This window comes from Acipenser ruthenus, chromosome 3 (genome assembly GCF_902713425.1).
Source record: "Acipenser ruthenus chromosome 3, fAciRut3.2 maternal haplotype, whole genome shotgun sequence".
In the NCBI taxonomy this organism is placed as follows: Eukaryota; Metazoa; Chordata; class Actinopteri; order Acipenseriformes; family Acipenseridae; genus Acipenser; species Acipenser ruthenus.
The window spans coordinates 49,102,483-49,126,730 of record NC_081191.1 but is presented as its reverse complement, the minus strand read 5'-3'; the positions used below and the strand labels follow the sequence as shown (position 1 = coordinate 49,126,730).

Genomic DNA, 24,248 nt, shown 5'->3' with positions numbered 1-24,248 from the left:
TTTTAAGTTTCTTACTTTAAACCTTCTTGACAGTAAAATCAGTTTCTTCTCTAGGCCTCACTCCCCGGAGTTTCCATTAAGTTTTCCCTTTCCCAATTATATTTGTTGGCCATTTCGTTACCAATCAAAATTTAACTATGCTATATAAGCTAGTTACTGTCACTGACCACAGTTAACCACATTCTTACCTGAAAGACAAATTACGCTTTTGAAACAGCTAAATAAATAAATAAATAAATAAATAAATAAATAAATAATCTCAAACTCAAATTTACCAGACTGGCAAGAATGTACAGAAATCCGCCAAAAAAACTGAAAGAATCTCCGCACTGTTAAGAGATCGGTTTGTTCTACTGACCCAAGCAACAGTGAGACTGGGAGTTCATTTTCTGTGTGGAGTTCATCATATGATGTAAGTATATATGGTTTTGGACATTTTATGCATAAAAATAATTTCCAAAAGACAAGTTTCTCTTATTTATTTGTTTAAATGTTAACACACTGGCAACATTTTAGACTCACACAGGTCTTCATAAAGGTCCTTCAAACAGGTCTGCATTCTGTAGTATCTAGCATGGGCGTCTGGCTTCCAAAGACTTCTGTGTAAACAACAGAGACACCCCCACCCTGCGTGGCCTGATTTTTTTTGGCCCTCATCACTTTGAGCAACAGAGAACCAAGCAAATCAGTTGAAAGTGCAGTTGTGTCTTAGACCATTTCTGCAAAAACCCTTACATTTGTTTAAGTGACAGAGCACAGCCATGTTCCGAAGACCACTAATGAAGATCAATGTGAGGTTTAAACATAAAAGTCTCAAAAGTTGCCAAGACATAAACATTAAAACAAACAAAAACATACCAGAAACACAACTTGAAAGATCCCGAACAACATGGAATACTTTTGTATCCCCAGGAACATTTCTAAATCTCTTTGCAAAAAATAAAACCTGAATCGTTGCCTCAGTGGAGACTGACAGCGTACTATCTGTAGGCTCACCTTGGAGTAACTCGAGTGAGCTCATCAGAGGGGTGCAGGATTCGGCAGGTGGTGAAGGTGTAGGTGGAGCCAGTGTCGGACATACATTTACCAGGATGATAAACTGAATCCAAAGAGAAAGAAAATACATCAAGTCATCCATGTAACACAAGATGAAACACAAAGCTGCGTAACATTATGAGAATCTAGACCTACAGTGGTGCCACAGGATTTTGAGAAACCACCAGAAGGATTTGGTTACCAGTAGGTATTGTGTAATAAAGATGAACATTAAACAGCTTTGTAATAAACCATTACAAATAAAAATGTTAAGCTCAAACAATAATACTAGTGCAAAAGTAATATTACAAGCTGTCTACTAACTAATAGTTTTTGTAAATTACACTGAAGGCGGCACTAGCCGAAATGTTTGTTTACTTGAACGAGTTTCTTACATTTTGCCTCACTGGTACGGAAAATAAATATTTCTATAATATTTCAATTGTACAGTATATCAAAATATGTAGCAGATAAGTGATACAGTATATATTTAAAATATACTGTATAATGGACATGTGTAAATAATCTTTATCTATCTATCTATCTATCTATGCATACATACATACATACATACATACACAGATGACCAGTTCCCTCTTTTTAAAAGGTATTCTTCAGTAAGGCAGCTTTGAGAGCAATAGTTTAGTAAATATAGAAGACACATACACATCAAGTAATGGAAATGATTAGTCAAAAGATTATGCAACAGCATTCCATAATATTCCAGGCAGGAGTCCAACACACTGAACCATAATGATATAGGAAGGTATTGGGTATTCATGGACCTTTCTTCTGGTTACATAAAGATTAAATAGCCTGTTGTGATTCATGTTTGACCATGCGTCTGTTACCATGCCTTTTATATTAGGAATGTTGTTATACTGGGTTGTCCAAAGCTCAGAAACTGCAAGCTACCCAGGATGCAACATTTAAAAGAATGATTAGAAATTAAAACGATGCAACAAATTAAATCAACTGCAAATGAAACACCAAAGAAAATCATTCTGACAAGATGGTGAATTTTTTGGGAAAAAAAAAGGGGAACTTTAAAATAAATAAATAAACACATAAAAAATAAAAAAATACAAGTGAGTGCTACTGAAACCAAAAAGAAAACTCAGACAGCTTAGTGTCCCCTTATTAATTAGATTGAAAAAGGAACATACTGTATCTGTTGCTATAAGCAGTACTCCTGAGAGAAGACGGATACTAAAGTCAATAGAGACCTGTTGCACTGTATTCAATACAGGGACATGTTGCAGATTATAAAGTAATCTACAGTTACTTGTTGCTTGCTAGTACAGCCAGTCCAACAACAATATCATTTTTATTAAGTACAGTAGTAGCAAAAGGAAATAAACATATTAACGCTACTCTGCCACACCATTTACTTAGAATTAGGCATTTGTAATTGGAATACACTGCCTGCTTGTTTTAAACCATTGTCATCATGGACCAGCATTAAACTCAGCGTGTAGTACTTGCTAAAACTAAATTGTAATTAAAAAGCCATAAGTGTTCTGTGTGGTTAATTATTTTCTTTAGTAGCATCTCTCTCTGAAAACACTTGTTTCATTGTTTAATTTCAAATCAATAGGTTTTAAGTTGTGATTTTTTTCCCCCAAAGAAATTTTACAAATTTAAACAAAAATAAAATAATATACTACACAGGATTGTGTTGGGTGTATTACGGCAGTCAAACGATGGTGATGTGAATTAACATCCCAGTATTCAACATCCTGTCAGATGTCCCACTCCACAGGACATTAGGAGGCTCCCTCACCAGACACCTCATCATCGGCAGCCTTCTGCTCCTGTGTCTCCACGATGTCAAGCTGGGCCTGGTTGGGGAAAGTGCTGCTCTCTGTAACAGTTACTTGCTCCCCTCGTGACCTCTCACCTGAGGTCTCCATGGGCTGAGCAGGGGTTGAGGTAGGTAGATCCTGGAAAGAAAGGTCGCCTGACTCGTCTTCCTCAAAGTCTGCAAGCTGGTACACCTCTTCCAGGTCAAGCTCCAGCGGCCTGAAGCCTTTGGTGACCACGCCAGGCCTCGGGTCTAGGATCCCTCCCAGATTGGGCTGGGCCAGCTGCTGCCAGAGATGCAGAGTGGCTGAACCTGCAGGAATAACGTGACAGACATCAGAAAATAGGGTCTTGTGTATAAGATTAACCTACAAAAATGTCATCAGAATTAAACGGTAATAAAAATAAATGTTATTCCTGTAATGGCAAATTATTACTATTACTTTGCAGTACAATTTGCATTCATATAACTAGATATACCCTGCATAAATAGAAAATAACAGATCCATCCATCAGCCACAGGATGGAAGGAACAAATATAAAATTGCTGGCTTTTGAAGCTGGTGTGCAAGCATGATATGCTACAGCGGTTACAAAGACTGTGTGGTGCCAAGGCAGGAGTGGTTAAAGGCTAAATTATTTCAGTAGTTATATTTAGATTCTCTTCCCACTCACAGTGACTTTATGATAGTTTATTGTCTGTGGCTGTTGCCTTGCAAGGACACATCTAAATCACATTCTCCACCTGGTGTAGGTGAGGCACAGAGTCCAAGATTAGTACGAAGGTAAAACTTAAGAAACTCATTTTTCAGCTAGTGCGATCTTCAGTTGTCTACTTGACCACTTGAGTTTTACCTTAGAATTCAGATTTTGAAACCTTTTGAAGTTACAGATGACAAGATCACTGCTAATGGGCGTCTGTAAAACCAGCCATTTGTAATGCAAACCAGCTTCCAGTGTCGTCTGGCAGTAGACCACCAGAATTCAGTAGACCCAGGGTTGCAGAAACTTATGGAGATATAATACTTTATACCTACAACTACCAGAGCTGTCCTTTTGACCGTCATAGTAAAAACAGTGGATTTAGCTTAGTGCACATGAGACTGATCACATGATCGAGCTGCTGAAATTGAAAGCTTTGGGTTTATTTTGAATAGCTACAACAGGAGACTTTTCCAGACATGAGTTATTTATCAATAACTGTAAAAATACTTATTGTCTAGTGAAAATGAACAGACCAACACAACGTAGGACTGCACAGCAAGTCTTGCAGTACTTCTAGGAGTTATCGGAAGACGAATCTGGACACGAAAATGCGCCAGGCCAAGACAGTGATGAAACCTACTCTGATCACAATGAGGTCAGTGATAGTGACAGCGAAAGTGATAACGAAGTTGCAGAAATTCTGGGACAGAGATCAACACAACCACAGCTGTGGCAAGTGCACTGCACAGAAGCGGCATGTCTCTGTTGATTGCAATCCACATTTTGAGCAGTTGTACGTTTCCATCTTTTGAACATTTAAACAGTTATATGTTCCGTTTTGAACATTTGAACAATCCACGTTTTCAAGAGTTGTAAGTTCCATCCTTTGAGCTTTTGAACATGTTAATAAACCACGTTTTTAATTTAGTCCTGTTGTGCATGATTATATTGAAAAACAAAAATAAAGTTATGGAACAGTGTAGCAAACCAGCTATTGCAAGACTCGAGGCAGGAATTACCATTGAATAGCCAACAGAGTCGAACTCAGGCACAAAATAGAAGACATGCAAACAGAAAACACTTGTGTAAAATAAAACAGTTAGAAACATAATCCTGAAGGAAAACAAACAATAACAGAACAGTTTTGTAGCATTTCTATACACATTTTAATATAGCGGTTAAAAAGACAGTAGTTCTAGGTATACATGTACGCCCGGTAATTCTAGTGTTAAGTAATGACAATCATGTGATGGAAACCCTATATTTTTTGTAGGATGATTACATGTTCAATATGTGTATTACAGGTCAGATATTTCTCTTTATTTACCAGGCTTATCGATATCCCTTTTCAACCATAGGGGCATCTCCTACAGTAACAGCTGCACATCCCTAGTGATCATTTTTCAAAACCACTCACTTCAAAACAAAGCTTTCAAAAGTTTACCCAGTGGCTGTAAAAGGTCACTTCTGCTGGTAAATCCATAAATACCATGTTTAAACCCCTCTTGCTAAACACCTTGAATACAAGTGCTACAGGGTGGACTCACGAGATTAGGCGCAATATAAAGGGAAGTTCAATATTAAAAGAAATAATAACAGAAAGAAAAAAAAGTGAAATGGTTAAGAAAATGAGTAGGCTTTATTGAAAAAAGAAAACACACAATAAGCGATAATGTTAGAAAGGCATTCCAAAGAACAAAGAAAAAAGCTGAACAAATAAATGATTAGATACAGTTCTGGATAAATATAATACAACACAAAGAATGTAAAAGACAGCATGAAGTGAATGGAAATGAAAATAGCAAATTAATAGATCATTAATAATCCAAAAGTGTTGCCTAACCACCTGAGCACACTGTGAAGCTTGCAGCACAAGAACACACTGGTTGCTTAGTCTGAATCAAAACCCTCACAATGATTTTTAAAACATTGCCAATAGCATCAAATAGTAAAATATAAGTGCACTACTGTAGTGCACTAAAATGGAAGGCTATGAGAATTGCATAGTTATAATAATAATAATAATAATAACAATATTTAGGCTTAGGTAATTGTTAAGCAATCTCTGAGCTTCAAGCACAAATGTAACACCTAACTGACAATGCTCAGTAACACAGTAATTATACTAACATTGTTATGGAGTTACACAGTAGAAAAATAAGTGTTTTTCCAGTTCAACATAATAAAGTGTTATGCCTTAACATGCAGATCAACTACTCTGTAATAGGTGTCACTATTTAGAAGCATTCCTAAATTATTCAATGTCTGGATCATGCCACTAGTCCCGGCTGTTAAGGAGAAAAAGCAGCCATGCCCTCTGAAACAGGAACTGATCTGGCGATGCCAGGTCAGCAGGGTGGACCGTGATAAGGCCACGCCCTTCCCCCCAAAAGCCAAAGACCGAGCGGATCCGCCAACTCCACTCAAGTGCAGGAATAACAAACATGCAAACCAAAAAACTGGACCCAACCCCCCCCCCCCCCAAAAGTTAATTAATTTTGTATTTTATTTTTATAAATATTAAGGACCCCCCTGTGGGAGAGATGGCCTCCACTCCAGGCATACTAGCAACATTCTGTTTGATTTCTGTCTGATACCTGATAAGGAACTGGTTAACGTTTACATGGTGAAACTGTTAAAACCAAACTCAGGTAATGACCTTGCCGAGGAGATCACTGCTGTCATAAACCAAACTCAGGTAATGACCCTGCCGAGGGTATTACTTCTGTCATAAACCAAACTCAGGTAATGACTCTGCCGAGGGTATTACTGCTGTCATAAACCAAACTCAGGTAATGACCTTGCCAAGAAGATTACTGCCGTTATAAACCAAACTCAGGTAATGACCCTGCTGAGGGCATTAATGTTGTCATAAACCAAACAGGTAACTATAATAAGATCTAAAATTGAAAATTACCTATATGGTAACAATATCCTTGAAGACAGTCAAAATACTGTCATTATTTAGATTTCCAGAAAGCTTTTGACAAAGTCCCGCATAAAAGATTAATTCTCAAACTGAACGCAGTAGGGATTCAAGGAAATGCACATGGATTAGGTAGTAGTTAACATGTAGAAAACAGAAAGTACTAATTAGAGGAGAAACCTCAAAATGGAGCGAGGTAACCAGTGGCGTACCACAGGGATCAGTATTAGGTCCTCTGCTATTCCTAATCTACATTAATGACTTAGACTCTGGTATAGTAAGCAAACTTGTTAAATTTGCAGACGACACAAAAATAGGAGGCGTGGCAAACATTGTTGCAGCAGCAAAGGTCATTCAGAACTGGGCAGACACATGGCAAATTACATTTAATAGAGAAAAGTGTAAAGTACTGTACGCAGGCAATAAAAATGTGCATTATAAATATCATATGGGAGAGACTGAAATTGAAGAAGGAATCCCCCCCCCCCCCCCCCCCCCCAAAAGTTAATTAATTTTGTATTTTATTTTTATAAATATTAAGGACCCCCCTGTGGGAGAGATGGCCTCCACTCCAGGCATACTAGCAACATTCTGTTTGATTTCTGTCTGATACCTGATAAGGAACTGGTTAACGTTTACATGGTGAAACTGTTAAAACCAAACTCAGGTAATGACCTTGCCGAGGAGATCACTGCTGTCATAAACCAAACTCAGGTAATGACCCTGCCGAGGGTATTACTTCTGTCATAAACCAAACTCAGGTAATGACTCTGCCGAGGGTATTACTGCTGTCATAAACCAAACTCAGGTAATGACCTTGCCAAGAAGATTACTGCCGTTATAAACCAAACTCAGGTAATGACCCTGCTGAGGGCATTAATGTTGTCATAAACCAAACAGGTAACTATAATAAGATCTAAAATTGAAAATTACCTATATGGTAACAATATCCTTGAAGACAGTCAAAATACTGTCATTATTTAGATTTCCAGAAAGCTTTTGACAAAGTCCCGCATAAAAGATTAATTCTCAAACTGAACGCAGTAGGGATTCAAGGAAATGCACATGGATTAGGTAGTAGTTAACATGTAGAAAACAGAAAGTACTAATTAGAGGAGAAACCTCAAAATGGAGCGAGGTAACCAGTGGCGTACCACAGGGATCAGTATTAGGTCCTCTGCTATTCCTAATCTACATTAATGACTTAGACTCTGGTATAGTAAGCAAACTTGTTAAATTTGCAGACGACACAAAAATAGGAGGCGTGGCAAACATTGTTGCAGCAGCAAAGGTCATTCAGAACTGGGCAGACACATGGCAAATTACATTTAATAGAGAAAAGTGTAAAGTACTGTACGCAGGCAATAAAAATGTGCATTATAAATATCATATGGGAGAGACTGAAATTGAAGAAGGAATCTATGAAAAAGACCTAGGAGTTTGTGTTGAGTCAGAAATGTTTTCATCTAGACAATGTGGGGAAGCTATAAAAAAGGCCAACAAGATGCTCGGATATATTGTGAGAAGTGTTGAATTGAAAACAAGGGAAGTAATGTTACAACTTTACAATGCATTAGTAAGACCTCACCTAGAATATTGTGTTCAGTTCTGGTCACCTCGTAACAAAAAGGATATTGCTGCTCTAGAAAGAGTGCAAAGAGGAGCAATGGCCTCCTCTCATTTGTAAACTTTCTTATGTTCTTCTTATGTTATAAACCAAACAGGTAATGACCCTGCCGAGGGTATTAATACTGCTATAAACCAAACAGGTAATGACCCTGCCGAGGGTATTACTGCTGTTATAAACCAAACAGGTAATGACAATGCCGAGGGCATTAATGCTGTTATAAACCAAACTCGAGTAATGACCGACAGACTTTTGTATGAATGAGGAACGATAGAATGACTTACAGGTTGAAGGGAGAAGGGGATACCTGATTTTGCTTGCAGGTGGTGAAGGACAAGCCAGTTGTGTAAGAAAAGCAGGTTCCAACAATAAATGCATAGAGAATCCAAGGAGCCATTTGCAGTGGAGATGCATGGCCGAATAGACACCAGGGAGCGAAGGGTGAATAGGCGTCGCCACCGACACTGCACACGTGAAGAAAACGGCACAGTCCAGTCCAGCAGAATGAAGAATCAAAGCCATTGCAGAATTTTTTGGCAAAAGCACAAAGCAACAAGGTGTAGCAGAGCATTAAAACAAAATCCCCCAAAACAGAAACAAACTAACAAAAAATTAAATAAAATACTATATGTATACACACACACAGTTCTCCCTCGTTATAAGCCTCTCGGTTATAACACGCCTCCGATATAACGCTCCTACAGCATGTCCACCAATTCCCCCACACTAGTGAGCAATATTTCTAAAGTGAATACAGTACCGGTGCTGTTCAAACTGTAACAACTTCTCAGTCTAACTTCTGTTTCTGTCTCTCCCTTTTGATACAGTATCTGAACTGAAGAAAAGCTGCACTGGCACTTATAACACAGACATCTTATTCAACATTCATTTTATAACTAAATAAATATTAGGCCTATTACATGGTTATCTTTCCTAATGTATTTACTTTTTTGCTGTGAGAGGAGGTGCGGCTTTCTCCAGGAGACAAAACCCTTCAGCTTTGCTTCAGCCCCACTACGGCAGCCGACCCTGGGGCAAGCCCATTCCCTCATCCCCTCTCCCAACCCGCTCTCCTTCTCGCACTTGGTTTGTTTGTCTGTCGCTTTAAATTGAACTCCCGACTGCTGTTTAACCAGGTTATTTACAGTTTAAAAACTGCTACTTAAAATGAGCCACCTTTTTTTTGTAAAAAATATAGCGTTGATTACATGGTGCTTTATGCATGGTGAATTCACGGAAAGTCACATTTTTGCTTCACTATATGTGCATTATAGAGAGGGAGTTATTTTATTTTGTATTTTAGTCAGATGTGTGTTGTTATGTGTTCCGCGGTGCCCCCCACCCCCACCCCCATTTATAACGCTCTTCGGTTATAACGCTCATATTGTGTGTGTCCCGAGACTCGTGTTATAGCGAGGGAGCACGTTATATATATATATATATATATATAAACAATTACATCGACTGTCTTCACCAAAAATCTACAAGAACCTGTTCATGGCTGGAGAACTTCATTCTTGGAAAGAGGGAGACCCCTAGCGGCAGAAACCAGCAGCTGCTCACATGGAAGTATTGCAAGCCAGAATGAGCAGATGTTGTCAATCCATGCTGCCATAATTAATGTAGACAGAACGAACTCAGGCGTAAGCATAAGGGTGCGGCGGTAGTGAAACACCTTAGTAAGAATGAATGTGTTGCTACCAGTTCTGGAGTCGGAATGGGTCAGCGGGGCCCAGGCGACAGGCTTGAGACTGTACAAACAAGTACAAGCTAAAACACAGAGCACAGCGAAGCATAAGCGCACTGTGAAGCCGAGAGAGACATGGCAGGCCCCCAAACAAAATGCACAGACAAACCAGGGTGAACCGCTCCTACAAAAGTTTCTCACAACCAAAAGCACAGAAAAATGTAAAAAAATAAGCAAAAGCCTGGAAATGTTTTTTTTTTTTTTTTAAGCTTACAAATTTGTGTAGATAACATGTTAAGTTATTGGTAGACGAGCTGTGGTAGGATTGTGTGAGAAGTTTTGAATTCCATGAAATAATAAAGATGCTTACGGTAGTCCGGTGATAGGAGGACAGTTGATTCCGTTTAGTCTTAAGTTGAATTGGATGCCTGATAGGTATGTTTTGATTGTAGATAGCTGGAGTTTTTCATGACGGTGTGTGATAAAGACCATGAACTGATCTGAAGACTCAGTGTAGCAGGATAGATGGTAAACTGAACAGAAGTGGAGATAGGATTTCCAACCTGCATTGTATGAAGCAAGGGTCTGGGGGGTTAAGGAATTTATCATGAGTTTACAGGCTGAAGAGAGTAGAAGGCTGGGAAAGTTATTTATAGAATTAGGCTCTGGAAGCCTGGAACTGACTTTGCATGTTACATTCAAAGCACTGAGGTCAAAGGCAGAGGCACAGAAGTCACATGCTGAGGCACATGGGGACATTGAGACAACAAGGTGTTTCTTTCCTTTTGGATGTGACATTTTTTAAATCAGTTTGCTTCTTTGTGGCGCGGTAAATTTCGCTAACAAAGTTGGAGTTTTTTCATTTGTGGTCAGCTGAAGAACAACAGAAGAGTAGTGTTCTTGATGGCCAGGTCTGATTAACGCTGGATGTTTGTCCTTTTCCTTTTGGGAGGAGAATCAAATTTTTTGGATTCATTGGGTTTATTTCCTGTGATAGCAAATCAATCTTTGTAGTCTAACTCGATATCTAATTTGGACATTTTGGAATCTGCAGCACCAGGATTAAAACTGAGATTGCGACAGCCACGTCCAAGTGAGTTTACCTGAGATTTATATAGCATACGAGGAAGTGATATAATGAGAGCAATTATTCAGTAATCCCTCCCCCGAATATCAACCTAAGCTTCTAAAAAGGGAAGATGACACACAGGAAAACCCTGTTGTTTTCAATCGAAACCCTACAATACATGCATCTGTTGCTTTGGTATGCCTAAGGGTACAAATTATTTTAGCAAAACCTCTTCTCTGGGTTAAGACTCCCACTGCACAGCAGTTTCTGCCATTTCAGGCTTACAGTACTACAATCTAGACAATACAAAAATATTCCTGATTAAGCTCAAATGTGACTAATCACGTTCATAGTAAAAACCATGAAATGACTGTAACTACTCAGCATTGGAAGTATTATCCTAATCCTGCAATACTTGTACCAGTTTAGGCCTTGGGTATGGTAAGATTGGGTGTTTCAAACCAGCAGCGGGGCTGGCTATCCCTGAAATAGAAGGAATACTGAGCGGAAAGGCTGCCGGATTTCTTGTGGTGCATGAGAGACCAGATAGAGTCAAAGAGGAGGAGAGAGAGGGGCCGGGGCCTCCTCCAGTCACCTTCGAGAGGCTTGACGATCTGCAGCTTCTCGGGCAAGTAGGAGCGGCTGATGAAGGAGAGTCCTGACAGGCCTGAGTGGTTGGTGCTGAGTGACATGATGCTCTCGGTGGGGTTGAGGGAACTGCTGTACAGCTCGCCCTTCTCAGCCAGGTCACGCAGCTTCCTCTCCCGGTCCTCCTCGAAGAAGCGCCGCTCACTCAGGTAGTTCTCACGCCGTAGTGACAGTCTTCTTAGAGCCGTCTCCAAGTCGTGGGAGCCTGGTGTCCCTGGGGTCCCTGGCTTCTTGTTAGTGTCTTCACTACAAAAAATCAGGACAGGCAGGAGGCACTTAGCACATCTCCAAATCACACAAAAGTCCCTTCACATATCTCCCAAAAGTAAAAGGACACCCCTTCAGACTACTCGAATTAACCTTGCAAATCTGTGTTCAAATTGTGAATGGACAAACCTGCCATCAGGCGACTCTGTCTCCAGGATGATGCTGTTTGTCCTGTTGTCTATAACAATGTTGCTGATGTCTCCTCCATAGAAGCTGGAGCGTGGCGTGCTCATGCAGCTGGAGAGTGCCGAGTTCAGGGAGGAGGACTGGTTAGACCCGGGGATGTTCATGGGAGAGGGAGCCAGTGATCTCTGCTTCACGGTCTGGTTAATGTTCTTCACTGTCTCAAACACTCGCTTATGGTGAATCCTGAAAATACAGGCAGTTCATTGAATGCTCAAGGGAAATGACAAAAGATACCCTTAACCCTTTGTAAAACACCTGTTTATCTGTTCACACACTGTCATTTTAAAACACCTAAAAGCCTTGCATTCACCTCAGGCCCCACAAATAGTAAATTCTCGTTAATGTGAATTTCAAGGGACCAGCAAAGGAATTCATATTGTCTTAAGTCTAAAATCTGCATACTGTCAGTCTTTATTGAAGTTACAGCTATGGCAAAAAGTTTGTGATAAGTGAATTTATATTAGAAGTAATTTACAATAAATGACTGCTAAATTTGGCCGGGACCATGTAGAAAATTCATAGCATCAGGAAATACATCTAATCCGAGTTCGTTTTAACAAGAATTGACTGTATCTAAATCAAATAGTGGCTAAAAAGAGCAGGAACACATACTTCTGCTCTTCAGAAATGGGATCGTCCAGCTGAAGTTCCTTTCGCATGGTGCCTTCAATCTCAGCTGCCAGCGAGTCCTATAAAACAGAATATGTAAAAACTTTGTAAGATATCTCCAACCAATTTTTTTTCATCTTTCCTGACCAGGAAATTACGTTATTCATCATCTGCATTTTCTAAAATGAATTTAGTAACCAGTAGCAATCCATGGGTGTCAAAGTGCTGTCACTTAAGCTGGGGGTTGAAGGAAAGGATGCAGAGACGCTGTGGAACCACCTACCATCGGGAAGAGCCCCAGCGAATGGTAGCGCCGGGGAGTGCTGTTGGGCATAGTCTTGTTGCGCAGGTTCTTCAGCTCTTCCTGCGCCTCATGAAGCATCTCTATGCACTCTGCATACTTGTCTTCCAGCTCTCGTAACTGAGGAACAATATAAAACAAAATAGGGTGTGTCAGTAACATGCACTGGCATAACCAAACCAAGGATGCAGATACACAATTGCTCAGTTGATCAAGTGTCTCATAACCACAGACATGCATTCATCAAAATCATGTGGTTCCCAAGTAAGGTACAGCTTTCAATGGCTAGCAGGTACAAACATTCTCCTTACAGTTACTGAAACAGCACTCACCTCAGATGTGAGCTGGCGCTGGGCATCTTTAGCAGCCCCCAGATGTTGGGAAAGTTCTTCATTTTCTACAGTGTACTGCAGAGGTAAAACAACATTTCCCTATTTAAAGCCATTCCATAAAGAATATCACAGTGATGGTCTGAGCCTGGCACTCCCTGGATGGGAGGAAACCAGTAACCTTAATTGCCATATAATTATATTAAATCCATTTTAAAGTAATAAATATTGGGGAAGACCGGTCATTTATGAGTTGTATTTTATGAAAACAGTGAAAAATATGGTCCCAGTGTGTTCTGAAATATAATACTTTAGTAATAAAACATGAGGCTTTATCATTTGTCGTTGTAACACAGCCGTGGTGTTGGAAAAAATACAAATCTATGTGGATAGAAGGGAAAATGAATGGAGCAAAGTACAAAGAAGTCCTTGAGGAAAATCTGCTGCCCTCTGCAAGAAAGAGTTCACCTTTCAGCATGACAACGACCCAAAGCACACAGCCAAAGCTACACTGGAGTGGCTAAGGAACAAAAAGGTAAATGTCCTTGAGTGGCCCAGTCAGAGCCCTGACCTAAATCCAATCGAAAATTTGTGGCATGACTTGAAGATTGCTGTCCATCAACGTTCCCCAAGTAACTTGACAGAGCTTGAACAGTTTTGTAAAGAAGAATGGTCAAATATTGCCAAATCTAGGTGTGCAAGGTTGGAAGAGACCTATACCAACAGACTCAGCTGTAATTGCTGCCAAAGGTGCTTCCACAAGGTATTAACTCAAGGGGGTGGAGACTTATCCAATTATGATCTTTCAGTTTTGTGTTTTTAATACATCATTTTTTTTCTCAATAAAAACTTTTTTCCCCTTAACAGTGTGGAGTATGGTGTGTAGATAAGTTGAAAAAAAAATGCATGAAATTCTTAGGCACTGACACAACAAAATGTGAAAAAAGTTCAAGGGGGTGTAGACTTTCTATAGGCACTGTGTGTAGATAGATCGATAGATCATCTAACAGATTTGGCCTAAGGATATACGTCAGTTTTCGTCAGAGGTTTGAAATGATGTATGGATATTTATTTTGTAAAAAGCTTTTTTTTTTTAGGTTTAGTTTTTTTTTCCCCCAAAATGTTCCTTCCCACTGCTTTGAGCCAACTGGCCCTTAAACACAAGGAGGTAAAAGCAAGACATAAAGCAAGACCGGCATTGCAGACTATAAACCCATTAAGTGTGGTGGCTCAAGCCAATCATTATTTTCTTACGGATTTAGTCTTCTTTTGTAGATCCACAATCTGGGAGAGGAGGTGGGTGATCTCCTCCTGTTGCCGGGCAGCATCTTCGGTTTTCTTGGCTAACTCTTCAGCAATGGAAGAGATTTGAATACTTGCATCTCCTTTGGTAAAAAAAAAAAAACAACAAAACAAACAAAAAAAATAAATAAATAAATTAACCAGCTGCCTCTAATCATTATTATCAGTGGCTTCTGTTAGAGGTCTTTTCCTAGTGTTTTATCTGTACATCAACTGTACAACAGCAGTTTTATTTATATCTTGCTTCTCTGGAGCTGAACAATTGAAGCAAAGAACCAGCAGTTGCTATTCTGAACATAAGACTTTGTAAGGGTTTCAAACATTGTCTCAATCTGGATTCAATCCCGGGCTCTACGGTATACAATCCATGCTTTATTATTTCTTAAACAATCCACTATCCAGTCCATCCAGTGCTGGAACCACACCAGTTTTTTACACTACAATGAACATCTTAAAAAAATGTAGAAGAACGTACTTAGCTCCTTCACACAATCATTCACAAGCTGTTGCTCCTTCTCTTCGTAAGTGATCGTTTCGGTCTTCAAATGACAAGCCTATTTCAAGGGAAGAGCATATTACACGTATTTGTTTTTTGGAACACTAACAGCAGGCACGTTAGTTATAGTAACCGTTCTCCCCCATACCGGCTACTTTTGAAAATTATACTTGGTATAGGGTCGTTCCAGCTCAAATAGACCCAATCCTGGGAAGGTATATGCTCCATTGTGTTTGATGATACATAAACAACATATGATGGAGAAAAGGGTTCAATGAGACTGTAGGTGTCAAGTCATGCAAAAGGAGAGTGTAACTCATGTCCCAGATGTTAAAAACGTGCCTGAAGGAGGTAAAAATGCCCATTCTGGAGACCTAGACACTGTTATTGTAGATTGTATGCTCACCCCATACCTCTGATCTAAGGACAACATTCTCTTCTTCAAGGTCCTTCAGTTTCCTCTGCAGAGAATCATGGGGAAAGTAATTTTGGACTGACGAAGACTCATTCCGCCTTATCCTGCACATATTAACACAACAACATTAAGAACATACGTACCTGAGATATTCATGACAAAGTACAACTTTTTGTGAGAGTATAATTAATGTTTTAAGAAATAGACTAATATGAAAAGTTTAATTAAACATTTTAGGTGTGAAGGGTGCGACTTATGGCTAAAAATATATTTACTGCAACCTGCCTTTTAGTCAAAGGAACGTATTTCTAGGACAGTTTTTTCCACATGATTGACTAGCTATTACCTGTGTGTGCTTACTGAAAGTCACAATTAACAATGCAGATCTTTAGGACAGAGACATTATTAGAAACCACCTGCATTAATGTGTACAGGCAAGGCTTTTCACTTACGGAGTTGAGCAGGTTGAATCAGCTTCACTATCTTCTGTAACACTTGTATAAAACTGAAGCAGCTCATCTTTCACTGACAGCTCATGGCGCAGCTGAGAAACCTGGAAAAACAGTAACCCTATTACCACTGCATATTACAAAAGCAAATACAGTGCTTGTTCCAGGTTTACCAGTAATGTTTTAGAAAATATAGCTATGGTATTAAAAACATTGCATTGCAATTGCACCAATCATTATAAATGGAACATTTTTATAATTTTAGCCATTTGGCTGTGCACACTGTGTACAATCACTGTTTGAACTCACTAATGAACCCATTTTGTTTACCTTGGAGACCATTTCTGATATTCATGTGACTGGATAGTGATCCTGTTATCGCTAGCAACAGGGAAAGGAGGCCACACGTAATGTAATGTGACACTGAGGTTAGCTTGCAGACACAAAATGCTTCTTTATTTAATGCATTCTGTACCATTTCATATGGGACTAATTTGTTCACACAATTTTCAACAAGAAAGGAACAACATGGAATACCAAGGAAATGATGACTGATGAAAGTGTTTGCTGGTCTGGGCAGTACTTTAAAAAGCAATGCTCTCTTACAGTTATCTTACAACTCCTTTATAAATTACATGCTTTAATATAAAATACTTTATTTCCTGTTGACATCTCTCATAGTTATTTTTTTAAAGCTTTTGCTTTAATCAAGTCTATGCAAAGAAAGTGTACTTTTTTATTGCTGTTGGCTATTTTCTATATTGTGTGAGGGGGTGTTTTTCACATTGCTTTTCAAATATCACACATTTAAGCAAAATGACACATTTCAACAGGAATAAAAAGCTATATGCAAAAATAATAATTTTAAATGGGAGCTTATCTTCAGAATTGTCACTAAAACTAGTAGAAAACAATATCACAATTGTACATAAGGGTAATGTTTCAGCTTGTTCACTTTAAAATCTGTCAAAATGACCGTCCGGTACTTTTTATGGCTGACTGTAGTACTGCAGGGTCTCCCAGTACTCACCTCATCCCGAATGTGCTCCACCTGCTCCTCGAGAAATTCATTTCTCTCTGTGAGTGTTTTGTTTTTCTTCAATAGTGACTGACCAATGCGTGCGGCTAATTCTAAATCCCGCTCTTTCTGTGGAGGACAGAAATTGCATTGTGGTTATTCAAGCTGACAGGGGTGACAAAGCCCTCCAACAGCAAAGGTTTTGTTTCAATTGAGAGTTTGGCCAGCACTAATACCCAGCGGCTCAGTATATGACAGTGTATCTTCATGCATCTTCTCTTTTGTATTATTGGACTACAAATCTACCAGTACAAACTGGGACCTTCAGCACAGAAGAAAGTAGCAGGTTGCCATTGTAACTAGTAGAACATGAGCCAATTGTTTTGTTTTGTTTTTTATCAATATACTGCCAGGGGATAACAAATATACCAATACTGTAAAATACTGACTCACTATAAATTCCAATATTATTTCTTTGGGATAGCATTCAATGGAGGTTGATTTTTTAAAAATGTTTTCATACTGGGGTAGTCCATAACCAGCCTATGACTATCAAGTTCTTAATCCAAACATGCAATGCAAACAAATAATTTGCAGTTTGTTTTACTGGCATGCATTTTGAATGTAAAAAAATTGCATCCAATCTTGTTTCAATACAAGTATTAAATTAATTAATGTCTTTCTAAATTCTACACAATTTGGATAATGATACATTAGGCCAATACAAACCATGCATGAAAATAATAACATGCATGTAGATTTACTAATGCAAATGCAACTGTATATCAAATACAACTGCAGGTTTATTGAGAAAGCAAGGCAAAAGCAACCAGAACAACAAAAAAACATCATAGTCATGAAGAAGAGTAAAGAAAGACAAGATCAGATACCTGTGTCTGTTACAGGACAGCTCTGCAATCTGAGGCTTGCAATACATTATTAAAACCCACTCCAGGGAGTACAACCTAGAAACCCAATTCAACCCAAAGCATGTGCTGCTGTGGTATAGAAACCAGCTGCATTCTCGTGGCAGCTTTATCTCTCTTGCCAAGACCAGTGAGGCACCACGACAGGCTTAGGTTTCACCATGGCGACCATTTGTTTTAAACATTTCTCCTAACAATTAGCACAAGGTCACATTACTATAACTCCAGGATGGCTTCTTGATAAAAACAACCATTGTGCTGGTGTGTTATCAGTATGATAGGCACGATTCAATAAAGACCTGATTAGGATTTGCGCCATTACTATGTAAACTTTATTATATTATCATCAAAGGATAGACAGTATGCAGTGCAAGTTATTATAAGTCATGAAAACAAAGATCTGGAACTGTTATTAAATCATAACTTTATACTTTATATGCATAATTACCTGTTATCTGTACATGCGTTAAGATTCTTATATGTGATTTCTAATGATAAATATAAAACGTTTTGGCAATAAAGTTATTTGAAACAGGTAAAACAGACCTTTCTCTGACTGAGGTAAAGACTTCCAAAGTTGTGATCCAATAAAGATCAGGTCTAACACTCTTCCACAGTAAACAATAACTCCTTCCACAATGACACAGATGTGATATTGATAATTTATAAGATGATGAGACTTACCTCTTCAAGCAGGCGTGTAACAGCATCTATGTCATTATATGTTTTAGTCATCTGGCCCACTCTTTCAGCACATATAACTATAAAGAAAGAAAACTTAGATTTAATACTTCAGTCTTAGAAATAAAAATGAAATATACATTACACAAAAAATATGGCTGTAATGGATAACAGTTACATACAGTAGGTTTCGTAACTGTTTCCATTAAGGAGGAGATGAACCACTCACTAGGAACATGTGGAATCACAGCTAGACACTACCCCCATTGCATCACATTACAATGCTCACCTTATGACAGAGGGATTCTCTGTCACTCTTACCAATATCAACCTGCACGAGAAAGCCTCATTGTAAACTGACATTGATCACAACCACTGCTTGTTTCAACTCACAGAATATGCCATTAACAGACAGCTTCCTGATGGCAGTGTCACATTGTGTGCAATAACTTATCACTGGATATCTTTCATTGAGAGTCTCAAAAATAACCACCCACCATAATCATTAGAACTGTCAGACACAGATCTACAGGTTTTGAGAACAACACGCTGTCTGCTATGCTAATAGCATTTTATTTAATTTAATGGTATATAATGGATGGCATGATTGTAGCTATTCTGTGCAGCAAATCTGTGCTTTGTTGTTATTTGTGTTGAAAGTCTACTAGGGTATGAAGATCCCCGTAAAGGTACAATATCAAACATAAAATCTGCACTTTGACAGTAAAACGCCATCTAATTTATTACCTGGTTAAAACAATATAGTTTAACAGAATTGCTGTGCTACCTGTAATTTGAAACTGCCACCTGTGGAAACCAGTGATTACAAAACGATTCAGTATCATCAGCCAATCAGGTTCCAGCTCTAGCAGGCTTTCAATAGACAGCAGATGCCCACTGGAATGTCACTGCATCAACTGTGAATCAAACTTAAAATCAGTCTGCACAAGTACTGGCTTTTTCATTTTGACTTGCCTTAATGAAAGCTCAGTTCACATCTTTGACAATAAATACTAATCAATCAGAGACACAACTGGTCCAAATGTATTTTATTTGCCACCAAAACCAACCAATCAATACTTTGCACAGACAAAAAGCAACCAATCCTGTACACGCAACTGGCGAGTCAGCCCATCACAGCCTGTCAGCTTGACTGGAGCTCATACAGCACCTTTCAACAGCATTCAGATATCTGGCACTGTTTGTTTAATAAAGTTTTTTTTTTTTTTTCTCTAATTATGTATGTGATCCTTTACGAATGTTTACCAGACTTTTTCCGTAAAATGTTTCTCACCGTAAATAATGAGAATAATCTTTTTCTAATGATGATAGTGCCCTCTTGATGACAGCTCTATACTGTGTGCTAGCTGACCTTGACTTTCATTAGCGCCCTCGCCTCCGACACGAGACCCAAACTCCAGCCGCGGTCAACTACCGTACTGCAGAGCCGTCATTGACGGGCACTATCGCTTAATTAGACAAATACAAATACATTTAACAGATAACCCTTGGTGGCAGGTACAATGCTCTCTGTAAAAAGAAGAAATTGAGAAGGCTTCTAAAATGGATTAGACAACTAAAGCAGGGTAAGCCAAAACAGTGCTGGTAGGAAGTTATTGTAACAGCACACAAAGGTAAACTGGAATGGGCTTTTGAACTGAAAGAGACCTTCCTCAAGGTTACAGAACAATCAATTGGTCTATTGTATGGTACAGTACATTATATAGTAGTGGAAAAGTAAATCAATTGCTTCTCATGTAGCACTGTTCCTCTCTTCAAATCTCGTTCCACATCATAAAGGATTTACATTGAAACAAGGTTAATTGGTTATGAGCTGCCCTGCTTCTCTAATCCAATATTCTCCTGTGTATTAACAAAACCACTGAAAAAAATTATCAGGATCTTGTATATTTTAGCCTCAATTCTTTTCCTTCATGTATTCTTTTCATTTTATGGCTAGAGGCAAGAAAACATTAGCTGTGTGAGCAATATACCCTGATTTATACATACATTGAGAGATGTGATTCCATTGCCAATAGTCTTAAAGTTGCTGTAAAACCAGTACATTTCATCAACACCAGTGCAGTAACAGCAAAATCACTATGCTACCAGTCACGTGCTTTACTAAACATGGCTGCTCAACAGGAAATGCATATTTACAATATTTAGGGCCTAGTGAAAAAAACAACACGTAGTCAAAACTACAAAAAGGTACAGGTGTTCTTAAATAGTATTTTTATAACAAGATTATGATTTTAAAAATGAAGCTTTCATTAGCTTGACAGGTTTAAGTATTGTGCACAATTCATTTTAAGGGTCACACAACTTAATTTACAAGTGTAAATGCAGTCTTGTCTGGCTGTGTTTGTTCATGTACTTCAGCTGAATCAGTGCCGTCACAAATTGAGGATCTAAACAGAGCCATAGGTGGTTCCCAGTCAGTGTTTATTTGCCAACAACATAACCCCAATGGGGTTATTAGACCTTTGTGTGCCACTGCCGAATTGCTTCATTGACTGCTGTTAGTTTGGATTCGGTTTCAAGTATATCCAAGTTAAAGAACTGGAAATAATAAAGGACAACCATTCCTAGTTTTAAAAGAAATACACGAGAACAAAAACAGAAGAGCTCAGTTTGAGAAATGTGTACAGTGTAACCAGTGTGTAGTGGTAAATAAAAAAAGTGGGTCAACTGCCCTGTTTGGTGGAGTTGAACAGATTGATAGAACAGATAAACATGAACAGATGCATTGTTATTGACCTTCAGCCAACCACAGCCCCCCCATACAGTCCTTTCCCTCATAGGTGATATTCACGTGAACAGTTCTGTGAGTGTCATTTCGCAGGCTAGGAAGAAGGCTACTAGCACCGCCCTGCTGGTCCAGTGTGCCGAACAACAGAACATTAACATAACATAACAACCAATCACAGAACACACACACACACAGAACACGCAGTCCAGTGGCCACGCCCCACTGCTCGCGCCACAGTTCTGACTGAGAGCTCTGAGCTGTCAGTCTATGTGCACCAACACAACAGACGCTCACCGTTAAAATATCTTGTCTTTAACCAAGCATTTGCATATCACAGGAGAGTAGAAAAGTGTATTACTTATATGAGAAGTGGGTAAATGCTATATTGCCCAAATTAAAAGTGGGTAAATGGCATTTACCTGCTAAACCCTTGACTACACCACTGAGTGTAACCAATTTAAATCTTAGTGTTAGACAAACACTAACACAGAAGTGTACTTGCATTACATTTCCTGATTCTACTGTCCAAGTGCTACTGCAGAGACCTGTCGATTTAAAACAACATTAGAGAAAAAAAACAGTTACTATAACATAAGCACATGTAACACAAATGTTGCACACTGATGTTGTCCGAGGTATTGGCAGTCAGTGTGTTGCTGAATACAGTGGTGTACTATATAAGCCTCCTTGTACTTGCATGTGTGTTTTTCATTCCTAACATTAATTTCTAAGAGCTCCTCTACGGTTTGTTTTTATTGGACACACACACACACACACACACGTTTGCATTCCTATATTTTTGTGGACTTCTCATTGACACTATTTTTATTTATTATTTCTAACTCCAGTCAGACAAAACTCCACACAGGGTGAAAGTCAACAACAAACTAAATATTTTGGCACTTATTAAAAATATTTTGGCATATTTAGTTCTTAAACATGTTTTACAAAGTGGGCACATCCCCACAACGTTGTTTTTTCAGGGGTTACTATCTTTGTTGGGACATTCTCAAATTTTGACTGCACACTGATAGTAATCAATCCCTCACTCCCTCCAACCCACACACACACAGTTATATATGCAAACACAAACCTAAAACATACAAGACTTATTTAATATTATTTTTTGCTTCAACGTCTTTTGTATATTCGGTATCATTTTAAAGACATTTATAAATCCTTCCTGTATAAAGATTTACATAATTCAACAGTACGGATTGTCAATTAATCAGATCACCATCTGGTCCCATGTATTTTAGTTTTTTGGGTTTTGCTGGCTACTAAGGCTCTGGCAGCCCTGTTATTTAAAGCAGGCAAACCTGGGCACTTTCAGTAATGTTCGGTCTTGCAATGCATCTTTGTTACTGGAATTTGTTGGTTAACTATCCAAAACATCTGACTGTTTAAACCCCCCCCATTCACCTAGTTATATATCTTGAATTTCCTGTATAACCAAGTGTCTTTTAGTACACTATTTAAGTATTAAATATGTACTGTTGAAAATGAAATGTATGGACGACAACACATGAAGAGGGTTTACTGTACTCTCTTAGGAAATACAGGGAACTGTTTACTTTTCAGTGAGAAAAGATTGTACAAAACAACTTGTGATACCAACAACTTGTTTTCCCACTCTGTCCTAAAATACTGCCATCCCTCCTTAGATAATGTAGTTTCAGGGGTTGCTTAGTCTATAAATTATCTACAGTATTGAAAACAAATCTCAAAAGCCCAAAACCATAACCTCCTAAGTGCTTAGTTCACTGTCATTGTTCTTATATCTATTATCCTTACGTTGCTCTGGCAGCACAGCAACAGATTATAAATAGACTCAGGACAGGGTAACTGTACACCAGTTAACAAGATAATGGCAAGCCTAACACCCTGCCATTTACTGTAACACAGAGGGTAGCGCAAGGACGCGGAGTAGCACAATGCTACTTCACCTCACTTTTCAACCTTGGCAAAACATACAGCTGCTCGTTCAAACCACATTGTTTGAACAGGAAATCTGCATACACAAGACAAACCTGCTGTGCAGAACTTGATAGACAGAACTTTTAGGGATGCATTTCACTAAAGAGGCAGGAAGTATTCCACAATAAGAACATTTTATGCAGATAATCAGCTTTTGGGATTATGAAGTTACCAATTACTTTTTTGTGATTTTTAATTATCCGAATGCCCATTATTATATATAACAAGCTTAAAATGGCTACACATTGCTTAACATTTAAAAAGAAAGGTTTTACTGTGAAAGGCTACACATATATTGCAAAAATGTCCTCTCTGTCAAATTCACTCCTCTTACTATCACCAATCTGTTATCAGACATAATTAAGCTTTTATCATTGACTCAAGCATGTGTGTCAAGATTGTGGGTGTTAGGGGTTTTTTTTTTTTTTTTTATTAGTTAAAAAGGTCAAAACACATGAGATCCAGTCATACAACACATTTAAATGATATATTTAAAAACTATGTAAAGATATGTATTTTTTTATTTGAAGAAACTACATGTGCTATATAAAGCAATTTAAAATAATGAAAAGCAGAAACGTTTCCAGCCATTCCTCACTTTCCATTGTTTAATTATTAGACTCACTGTACAACTAATACACATCTACCCAGGTTGGTACAAAAATACACACGTCTGATACTACTTGCGACAGTAGGAGGTTAATCGTGGCCTAGTAGCTTTAAGCAATTGCTTAGAAGGCAGCACAGGCATTTCTAAAGTCTACTGCAAAAAATGAATACTGGGTAAAGCTCTCTGCATTGTGATGGTAACTTAATTTACATGAGAATACCTTTGTAACATTCGTTTCCTGATCATATCAGGGCTCAGTGTGTAATGTTTCCCTTTCCACACCAACCTTACAAACAAGCAGCATGAGTGTTTAGACTACCTGAAATCACTTTTTTTTTTTTAAGAAATCACAAATTCAATCATAAAATCATGAGTCACTAAATGTAGTATTTTGGACATGACTGTATTTTTTGTATATTATTGTGATAGA

General features: G+C 38.5%; 1 protein-coding gene across 11 annotated transcripts in view; it reads right to left on the bottom strand.

Annotated features, from left to right (window-relative positions):
- The window catches only part of trak1a (trafficking protein, kinesin binding 1a), a 94,325-nt gene that overhangs the window by 7,325 nt on the left and 62,752 nt on the right, over positions 1–24,248 (bottom strand). For 7 of the 11 annotated variants that reach the window (XR_004543418.3, XM_033993122.3, XM_033993121.3 and 4 more), the window contains 13 exons: positions 18,483–18,559; positions 16,885–17,001; positions 15,858–15,958; positions 15,404–15,509; positions 14,970–15,048; positions 14,447–14,577; positions 13,196–13,270; positions 12,846–12,983; positions 12,566–12,642; positions 11,897–12,136; positions 11,448–11,746; positions 2,819–3,151; positions 997–1,099 (listed from right to left, as the gene is read on the bottom strand). Coding sequence is in view for 10 of the 11 variants with exons in the window: in XM_033993118.3 (XP_033849009.3) it covers positions 997–1,099; positions 2,819–3,151; positions 11,448–11,746; positions 11,897–12,136; positions 12,566–12,642; positions 12,846–12,983; positions 13,196–13,270; positions 14,447–14,577; positions 14,970–15,048; positions 15,404–15,509; positions 15,858–15,958; positions 16,885–17,001; positions 18,483–18,559 (1,876 nt within the window). In the remaining variant the exon portion in view is untranslated. Of the gene's footprint in view, positions 1–996; positions 1,100–2,818; positions 3,152–11,447; positions 11,747–11,896; positions 12,137–12,565; positions 12,643–12,845; positions 12,984–13,195; positions 13,271–14,446; positions 14,578–14,969; positions 15,049–15,396; positions 15,510–15,857; positions 15,959–16,884; positions 17,002–18,482; positions 18,560–24,248 lie in introns of those variants that run through there. The other 4 variants (XM_033993119.3, XM_033993125.3, XM_033993127.3 and 1 more) reach the window with 2 other exon arrangements.